At 43.6% G+C, this 10,060-nt stretch overlaps 2 protein-coding genes across 3 annotated transcripts; one reads left to right on the top strand and one right to left on the bottom strand.

Moving 5' to 3' along the window:
• Positions 1-64: 64 nt before the first annotated feature.
• On the bottom strand, positions 65-2,021 carry enoph1 (enolase-phosphatase 1). 2 transcript variants are annotated; one of them, XM_089020030.1, is made up of 6 exons: positions 1,689-2,021; positions 1,420-1,521; positions 1,111-1,313; positions 772-904; positions 478-601; positions 65-397 (listed from the first exon to the last, which is right to left on the bottom strand). In XM_089020030.1, exons 1-6 carry the CDS (start codon positions 1,770-1,772, stop codon positions 258-260), a joined length of 786 nt encoding a protein of 261 aa, XP_088876156.1. In that variant the 5' UTR covers positions 1,773-2,021; the 3' UTR covers positions 65-257. The 2 variants fall into 2 exon arrangements, with proteins under 2 accessions (XP_088876156.1, XP_088876158.1); XM_089020032.1 differs by lacking the exon at positions 1,689-2,021 and having other exon boundaries at positions 1,111-1,317; positions 1,423-1,521.
• Positions 2,022-2,112: 91 nt separating this feature from the next.
• On the top strand, positions 2,113-9,909 carry LOC148884272 (heterogeneous nuclear ribonucleoprotein D0-like). Its single transcript, XM_089020029.1, has 8 exons — positions 2,113-2,541; positions 2,968-3,136; positions 3,391-3,552; positions 3,660-3,791; positions 3,876-3,975; positions 4,054-4,203; positions 6,467-6,572; positions 9,658-9,909. The coding sequence occupies exons 1-7, from the start codon at positions 2,369-2,371 to the stop codon at positions 6,532-6,534; spliced, it is 954 nt and encodes a 317-aa protein (XP_088876155.1). The 5' UTR covers positions 2,113-2,368; the 3' UTR covers positions 6,535-6,572; positions 9,658-9,909.
• Positions 9,910-10,060: the final 151 nt, after the last annotated feature.

Below are 10,060 nucleotides of genomic sequence, written 5' to 3'. Positions count from 1 at the left end.
AAAATGCAATCTTTTCAATCCTCGTCATTAATTTCCAAGGTCACTGACCCTGCTGGAGACAAGAAAGCTTTTGTGCCTTTATTTGTACGCTCGCATTTTCCAATTCGGACAAGATGCACAATCTGAAAACCGGGACAAACAAAGTCGCTACAACAATAATTGGGGAGAAATGACACTAACAACATTGAGGTGGTGGGGGGCGGCGCTTTGCCCCCTTTTTAAATACATCTCGACTTGAGGTTTTTGTACCATCTCTGTTAAGGTCTAGCCGTCACTTGCAGCTGCCCAAAAGACGTGACCACACGGTAGTGCGCCGCTTCTTCTTCCGTCAGTTCAATGTTGCCCGGCCGCACCACCACCACCGCGTTGACGCCGGCGTCCTCCGCCGCGTTGGCCTCTGCAATCACACGCGCTGCTAAATTGATCCTCGCCTGCAATGTTCAAAGCATTTCAAGAGAAAAAAAATGGCTACTGTACCTCGGGGGACGTCCGTCAGGAAGGTAATTTCCCCCGGCGGACAGCCGATCCTCTCTGCGATTCTTTGGTAGCTTTTGGCGTCCACCTTGGCGCCGACAGCCGTGTCAAAGTGACCGTCAAATAACTGAGGGAGGAGAAAACAACCGTCACACTCACACGCCAATATAGACCACAACAAATTTCACGAACGGAAGCTTCGCAGGTAAATCATCAAAATTTTCTAACATGCCCCAACCACAAACAGAATTTTCCAAAAGTTCCAGGGAGGCGGGGTTCTTGAAATGAAAAACTCACCTCTAAAACATCACCCTCCACCGAGTGTGTGAAGAGTAGTTTTTGGGCTTCCACACTGCCCGATGAGTAGATGAAGACCTTGAGGCCGTGCCCTCGCCACCTTCGGATGGACGGCGTCACATCCTGGTAGATCCTGCGTACAAATGTCGCCGTGTTTGCATCAATCGCAACCTTTTGGAACTTTCTGACCAAGCCGAAACAACCAAAATTGAATTAAAGGGAATTTGCATCTCATTGAAACAAAAACAATGACTGATAGTTATGTGTTGATTGCCACCATCTTGGAATTATGTTGAAGCAAAAAGCGTGATTGGCCGATGATTTGAGTAGGCCACTTACTCGCCTCGGATTGTGCCCGACGAGTACGCCGCTCGCCACATGTGACCTTGGAGCCGCTTGAGCGCCGTGGACTTGCGGTCGGCGGCCATCTGCCACAGCACGTCGTCAACCACCTCCCGGATGGCCTTCTCCTCATCCGTGTGCACCGTCTGGTCCACAGGGTGGATGGGATGCGCCCGGTTCTGCCTAGTGTCCTCTGCGATCTGTCACAGGTGCAATTTGGAGTAACATATGACAACTGGGGACATTTTCAAAGGTACCCCCCGCCCCCACACACACACTTTTTGCTGGCGAAATGCGTTAAATGACCTGTTTTTTGAGAAGATGAACATCCTGTTTGCACTCATCTTCCTCCCAGTGAGCTGACAGATAATCTTCAAGATGCTCCCTTATGTATGGAAACAGAATATCCTGCAGTAAAAAAATGCAAAGGAAAAAGTTGTGAAGTTGTTTCTTGGAATTTACATTACAAGTAAATAGTTTGATGAACACAAAACGTTCCTGCTGCCTGCGTGCAGTGAACAGATGAGGCTACTCAATATGATCGCTTGCTATAGTTGTTTGTTTTTTGAACCTACCTTAACAAATGTAATTGGAGTGGTTGTGCCCTCGATATCCAGCAAAAGAGCAGTGGTGCAAGAGGGAATCGCCACAGTGGCCATGAATGTTGATCTATTTATTTCTTCACTGTTTAGCTGACGTTAGCGTAATTAGCTTCTCTTAGTCGGTAGATCGGCGTGGATGTGACGTTACGCTGTTTCAAAGCACGCGAATCCACTAGAAATGTGCTAATAGTTGTCTTTGTTGCTTTGCGTTGCAGATTTTGGGTTTTATATTTAATTCACTAGCACGACTCTCATTGTTGCAAGACAAAGAGTGAAGCTCGAGCCTGCGGCTGCGTCCTTTCAAGTCCACGTCATGCTAACTGCGCCTCCCAGCCTGCTGGTGTCGCTGCGGCAGATCGTCTTTCGTCGGCGGGCCAAGTGCACTTGGAGCGAAGAAGACGCGAGCAAAGAAGGAGAACCGCCGCCAAGTAAATAAACGACAAACGTCGCACGTTGAAACCAATTCGATCAACTTTTCTTGTAACCCGCGGCCGAGCTGAAGTACGCGCTCCAATTTCAGAGGCCAACGCTCCAGCTAGCCTCGCGGTGAGCCTCGGGCATTTGAGCTAGCCTCTAGCCTAGCTTTTCATTACAGACGCAACGCCAGCCACAAATAAAAACTCCGCCAAGAAAGAGGGAAGGAAGAAACCAACATGTCGGACGACTGTGAGTTCAGTGAAGATGTGAGCATCATGAGGATGGAGGAGGACGGCGACCCTTACACCGACGACCCTATGGGTGCCGCAGCGGCCGTCGATAGCGGCCTGGCTGAGGGCGAGGCCGACGGGGCGAGGATCGACGCCAGTAAAAATGAGGAGGATGAAGGGTAAGACTTAAATGTTTGAAATGTAGATCAAGGGCTACAACAAGTGCCATTCAAGCGCCGTTTACCTGCTACTCGTCAAGTCGTGTCGCTTAAATACTGTACATTGAACTTTGTTGTGTCAGTTTTACACTTCACACCGGGAAGTGACAAATAATCACCCTGAAGCTAGCACACCTTACATCTCATTTGGAGACCGGTGCGAAAGAGTCATCCGCTTTTCATTTCTTCAAAGACATGTTAGATAGTCTCCAATTTCTTGATGTTGAGAGAGTGGGAACGGACCCTGGGAATCATTAAAAAAAAGCAGCTGTCTGGTTGGCCAGAAGGATTGGTGGGGATGCCGCTCGTTCGCTAGGTCGTGTACCTCATGGTGTGCCCCGTGAATATCCAAAAGTACCTATCGTCGTATGGTCACGTTTCCGATAGGAAGGTGTTTGTCGGCGGCCTCAGCTGGGACACGACCAAGAAGGACCTGAAAGACTACTTCTGCAAGTTTGGGGAAGTGATCGACTGCACTCTGAAACTGGACCCCATGACCGGTCGCTCCAGGGGATTCGGCTTTGTGCTCTTCAAGGAGGTCGCAAGTGTTGACAAGGTACGCGCTGGCGGTGTTTGAAAAGCCCTTCAAGCTGTTGGTTCGATATCTGTGATGTTCCAAGCAAGATTCTTGGACTACTACTATGTTCTTTGTTCTTGTGAGTTTTGAGTGCTTGCCATTAAGCCTTTTTTAACATTGTGTAAATGCTTCAAATGAATCCTTTTCTGTAATGACACGTTGGGTCAGGTGCTCCGGGACCCGTTGGTCTGGTTTGTTTTCATCCTGACCGGATGGATGATTTCATTGTCCAGGTGACTGCGCAGAAGGAGCACAAACTCAACGGGAAGGTGATTGACCCCAAAAAAGCCAAAGCCATGAAGAGCAAGGAGCCGGTCAAGAAGATCTTTGTGGGCGGCCTCTCTCCAGACACCCCTGAGGAAAAAGTGCGAGAGTACTTTGCTACCTTTGGAGAGGTCAGTATCCGTGGCTGGACTCCTTCCATTTTCTTTATTGTTTTTTTTTTTTTTTTAATTTAAATTGTTAATGGAACAGCAATCGTACATGCATTTATTCCCATCAGGTGGAGGCGGTGGAGCTTCCCATGGAGAGCAAAATCAACAAAAGAAGAGGCTTCTGCTTCATCACCTTCAAGGAGGAGGAACCGGTTAAGACCATCATGGAGAAGAAGTACCACAACATTGGGCTGAGCAAGGTAATGCCTTTCTCCTCAAGTCGCCGTCGCCAAGCTGGCCAGAAATGAAAATCAAAACGATGTGGGGACTGTGTGGGTGTGCAGTGTGAAGTGAAGGTGGCCATGTCTAAGGAACAATACCAGCAGCAGCAGTACTGGGGAGGCAGAGGAGGCTACTCGCCCAGGTCTCGAGGCAGGGGGGGCGGTGAGTGCTCGCCCGGCCAGATAAGGCATTTTGGGCAGTCGTTTTGGCCTCGAGTGTGATCCGACCGTGTCATCTCAGGTCCCGGTCCAAACTGGAATCAGGGTTACGGCAACTACTGGAATCACGGCTACAGCAACTACGGCTACGGCAATCAAGGCTACGGCGGATACGGCGGCTACGATTACTCCTCCGGTTACGGCAACTATTACGGATACGGTGGCGACAGTAGTAAGTCCATGTGTGAAGATCTCTGTAGACCCTTTGAACGAACTAGATCCTATTTTTATTGAGGGTGGGAGGGGTTGAGGTGGGGTCGGGGAGGGGGTTATGGATATGATGATGTATTGTATTGTCTGTTACAATACAGGATCGATACACCCGCATCAAATATCAATATTGTCATTGTCACTCTTGTCAATCTTTAATGTCAACAGTGCATCTAAACATGTTTTATTAACATTGTGAGTGTATTTTTGTTTTTTCTTTTTTTTTTTTTTGGTACCTAATATGGAAGGACAGTTTTGATGGGAATTTCCCTTCTTCTTCCTTCTTATACAGGTGCATCTCAATAAATTAGAATATTGTCGACATGTTCATTTATTTCAGTTGCTCAATTTCAAACTCCAAAATTGTTTCAACATCATTCTTTTCACATGGAAAATTGCATACATAATTTCTATATTTAAAACAAAAATCATTTTGGATTGTGTCATTCTAATTTCTTGAGATGGTGTGTTTTTTTTGTTTTGTTTTTTTTTAGCTGTAAGCTACAATCATCAAAATTATATAAAAAATAAAATCCTGAAATATGACACTCTTGTGTGTAGTGAATCAATGAGTTTTGCTTTTTGAATTGAACTGGTGAAATAAATGGACTTTTCCACTTAGCGAGATGCACCTGTATAATGTTTGATAGCGCAGATAACACCATCGTAAAGATTATGAAAAAAAGTTCATCATAACCATGCGTTGGTCTGTCTGCCCTGGTCTTCCGTGTTTATTGACAACAGCATTTCACCCCTTTTTTTTAAGTGTGAAAAAAAGATGGTCACACTCCAAAAAAAATTCACATCAGAATGCCGGCATTTGCGTTTAGAACAATTAATTCAACCTGTTAGCATACGCTCACATGACGCGAACAGTGAAGCACCTACAGTGACATCGGCAACTGCTGGCCTGGCATGCACATTACAGTAAAAAAAAAAAATGCCTTCGTTGTTAAAATATTTCCCATGGTAAAATGGAACCCGTCATTCAATGCCATGGGGCCATGCTTGCTAATCGTTGCATGAGCAAACTTTGCGATTGCCGCAAATTTTCGTGGTGAATGTTTTGCCTTTCCGAAGGTCAAAGTGCAGCCTGCCCGGATGGATAATGACAGCAAATTGTAAATTGCATATTGCCTTTGAAAGTCAAATTTAAAAATCAAAAATAAATATTTCAAAAACATGATATCCTAGGGGAAAATGGAGTCAAAAATACATTCAGGGGCAAATAAAAGGATTTCAGATATAATAATACATTTTATTTATAAGCGCCTTTCAAAACTCTCAAGGTCACTTTCCAGTCACAGGATAAGTTTCTCAGTGGGTGAGCAGCAGCAGCCACACGCGCCAACTCAGTTAGAAAGCCAGCTGGCTAATAGATACCTAATAGCTAGTTTAGCATGTAAGGCTGAGAGGAAGGCGTCAGGCCGCATCTGCATGACGTGCGGCTGTTTGAGTGTTAGCGGCTAATGCTAGTTCAAACCATCAATATAAGTCTACATCTGACCGGTATAATTGTCCGATTTTAACCAAATTAATTAATTCACTATTAAAACATAATTTGACCTAAAATCAAAACATTTGTAACACTGAGTTGCGTTGAAAAGCTGTCTTCAGCCGTCATCTGTACTTCTTTGAAGGTGTCGGACGTTTGGCTCCTCATCCGAAGAGCTTTGTCAGCGAACTAAAGTTGTGCTGGTAACTCTGGCCCTATATGTATATCCCCAATAGACAGAAGGTGGCGGTGCCAGACCTCTGCTCTGATAGGTGCCTGCTTTGAGGTTGTGCGAGTAGTACGCAATCAGAGCCAGGCTCTCTGAAGCCTGGCTCTGATTGCCCCATTAGGTCCCCATTAGTGTTACATTATATATTTCTATTTACTTCAATGTGTCCATCAGAATTTGGCCACACCTTATACAAAGCCATTTGTATTTTATTTTTTGCGTTGCATTATGCCACAGTCGCTTTCCAAATGTTTTGTCTGTAATGTCTGTAACGCGCCGTTTCGGCTTTGCGGCATTCGTGGCGTGGCGGCGACGGTCGCTTTCCGCACAAAGGGGCCCGGCCAGTGAGTATTAAATGTCACACTTGTATGGATTTTCCATTTAGAACTGAGGAAGGGGCGGGAGGTGCTAAAATATGTGCCCGATTTGGAAGTGTTTTTGCTTCTTGTTTTGTTTTTACTCTTTGTTATTATTTTGTGGTTTTTGTGCTCTCATGTGTAGATGACCCGGTGGGCTACGGCAAGTCCCCGCGGCGCCCCGTTCACAGCAACAGTTACAGACCGTACTAAACCGCTCGCTCGGGGGTTGCCTCTCCGGATGCAAGTAGGTATGTCCACTCCGACACGCCATCGCTTCCTGTCAGACGGCAAAAAATAGTAAAATAGTCGTGTTGATTAACTGTTTGATAATATAATGTTGTAATTGATACATTTTCCTTTTGGTAACGTAGCGGCTACACGGGGGTGATTATTTAAACGCCTGCAGCCTCCTTGTGTACACGTTTTTGGTCTCTTCTTTTTTTAACTGTAACGTTAACAGGTAAACCACTACTACTACAACAACTACTACTACTACTACTACTGCAGTAATGGATGTAGAGTTGATGGAAAATCAAAAAAAGAGAGCAAGTATGTTGTGTTTCCTAACTGTGACATACCTTGTTTGTACCTGCCAGCGGAGGTTCCTTGCAGGCCATGAGCTGACTCCAGATACTCTCGAGGCCCGCTCAATGCGGACCGGGTACGAGACGCAAACGCTCTCGCTTGCTGCCGTTTGGTATGGTCTCACAACATCCTGTATATCAACTCGAAATGAAAACAACAACAACCCCCTCCCCTAAAAAATGGGATACAATGTTGCCATTTTTATTCTCCAATTTATGCTTCATCTCGTTTTTAAGTTGTTTGAAAGATACGTACAGCGGTGCCTTGAGATACGAGTGACGTCAAATAATGTTTTAGGATTTTTTATTGTCACTCCCAGATCACGTTGATTTCAAAACTAAATACAACAGACCATGTGTGTAATTTAACTCATTGACTGCCAGGTGATATGAGAAAAATGTGTCCGCTCCAGTGCCAGGGTTTTTGTCACTGTCACTCAAATTGCAGGACCCACAGAATATGGAGTTTTAGGACTACATAAACTTTAAGTATAGTGTTAGAAACCTTAGACTCTTGTTTCATCAGAAAAAAAGGTTAATTTCTAAATTATATGGGTCTGGAGTTATCTGAGCTTTAAATGTGGCCGGATGTAGAAAATACAGTACATTACATACTTTTTGATTTATATAGCGCTTTAACAACAGCTGAAGTTGGAACAAAGCGCTAACATGGACAAAAGGCAAATGCGTCCCCCTTGTGGAAAGGAAAAATAAACATTGCCAGAGGCCATGGCCAGAGCTTTATCAGCTCCCAAACAAGAAAAACCAAAACGAGAACAAATTTGGGAATGGCGCTCCACATCACACCAATCCCAATACATTTGGGAATGGCAGCGAAGGCGTTCAACAACCAAGAATATTATGATTATTTTTTTAAGTTAATCGGTTTTGAAGGAGGTTTCAGGAACGGATTATAGTCAAAAACCAATGAGCACTGTACATAATTTTCAAAAATCGTTATTATAATAATACATTTCATTTATAAGCGCCTTTCAAAACTCTCAAGGACACTTTACAGTCACAGAATATTTTTTGCGTAGTTAGTCCTAAATGGAAACCTTTTTGTGACTAAACTTGTTTAAAAGTGCTTTGTAAAAGTTTTTCTAGACTTGGAACAGATTTTTTTTTTTTTACATTGATTATAATGGAAAGTGATGTCTCGGTTTTTGAACAAATCGGTTTTCGAACATGTTTCTGGAGTGGATTATGGTCAAAAACCGAGGTATTACTGTACATCATTTAAATGTTTTTTATTTTTAGTTGCGGGTTGAGTGAACGCTGACGCATGTGGCTGCCACTGCTCACCCGCAGAAAAAATATCCTGTGACTGTAAAGTGTCATTGAGAGTTTTGAAAGGCGCTTATAAATGAAATGCATTATTATTAGTATTATTATTATTACATTTTGTGTTTGGGAGCCTTTTACTGAGCGAGTTACTTGTTCTGTAGCCACAAAGGCACATATGTCTTCTTGTGCCGGTCCCAATCCCGGATAAATACAGAGGGTTGTGTCAGGAAGGGCATCCGACATAAAAGCTTGGCCAAAACAAACATGCAGATCAAACCTCTAAAGATGGAGGACACTGATTTGCTGTGGCGACGCCTTGATGGGAAAAGTCGAAAGGAAAAGAAGGATTATTATTATTATTATTATTATTATTATTGAGCTTTGGCAAAGTAGCCTGCTTAGCTTCCTGCTAACAAACAGGTTAAAATAACAGAGCTAAGGACTAGCATGTGTGGTAGTGGTGACGGCATCATCCCTGAATCGATGGATAGTAGCTCACATTGGTGGAGCAACACATGTAGACAGACAATGTAAGGATAGTGCAGCGTGTTCTATGTAAACAAATTCCTTGTGTGTTCTACATACTTGGCAATAAAGATGATTCTGGTTCTGATTCTGATACTCACCGCTGCTTGTACTTTGTCCTCTGTTAAGAATGTCACCTACCGTTGCGGACCATCTCTTGGTATACTTTGGACACCGCTCATGCGAGGCGGATTGGGATCTTTTGAATAGCAAAAATCAACTACAGTATTTGTTGGCATTTATTTATTATTATTATTGTATTATTGTAATGATATTGGGGAAACTTCAATAATGGGGGTTCCTTCCCCAAAATGCAATTGTCTGGGGGACCACTATGTTCAGATTCTACCTGTCTGGAATGTTTTTGAGCGGGGTACGATAATTCACGCTACCCGTTATCTCAAGGCGCCGCTGTATGTGATTAAATTATCATCATTTAAATGTTATTTTTTACAGGCCCCCTACCCTAACCCCCCCCCCCCCACCACAAGTAATGATTATTTGGAATGAAGTATTTGCTCTCCAAAGGTTACTACGGCCAAGCAGTTGTTAATCTGTGCTGCACTCGTGATGCTTTTTGTTTGTCTCTTGTCCATGAGCTAACAGCTTCTCTGGACGCCGGCCGCCATTGTGTTGGGGGAAGTCACCTTTGCTTTCTTGGAAATGTATTCTTCTTGTCTTACTTCCTTGCTGTCACTTTTCTGTAAAAGTAAAACGTATCTAATGTAAAGCCACATTTGCACTAAGTGTTTCCCTTTTTATTTGATTTTGTAATGACCCCATTTTTCTTCTAGTCGTCCTCCGAGATTTCTATTTAAGGTGTTTTTAATGTTAATATAACAATTACTTTTGTAATTTTTTTGGCACGAGGGGGATTCCTGTTAGCTTGCGCCGCGCCAGCATACGCCGGCTTTGACGTCTTTGCTTCTTTTTTCAGGTGTGGCGGACGGCGGCCTGACAGGCAGCGGGGAGGTCACCATTTGTAAGAAAACAAAGCCGAGAACCTGTTTTAATTTTTTTTATTTTCTGGAGTGTTCCCTGGATATGACATCACACCCCCCCCCCTGGTTTGATTTTTTTTTAAGGTTTTCTGATTAGCTCGATACTTATTTACAAATGCACATTTATCACATTCTGTTCATTAGCCCTATACAACATTCATATATATATATATATATATATATATATATATATATATATATATATACACACACACACACACACACACACACACACACACAAAAAATATATTCAATGATGAAACATTTTTTGGGGGGGGGGGGTATTTTGTAAATCAATCAACATGGCACAGTTAGCAGGAGTGTGATGTCACGCATTGT

This window comes from Hippocampus bargibanti, linkage group LG18 (genome assembly GCF_051943395.1).
Source record: "Hippocampus bargibanti isolate YZ-2025 linkage group LG18, ASM5194339v1, whole genome shotgun sequence".
Classification (NCBI taxonomy): domain Eukaryota; kingdom Metazoa; phylum Chordata; class Actinopteri; order Syngnathiformes; family Syngnathidae; genus Hippocampus; species Hippocampus bargibanti.
This window is presented reverse-complemented; position numbering and strand designations above follow the sequence as displayed.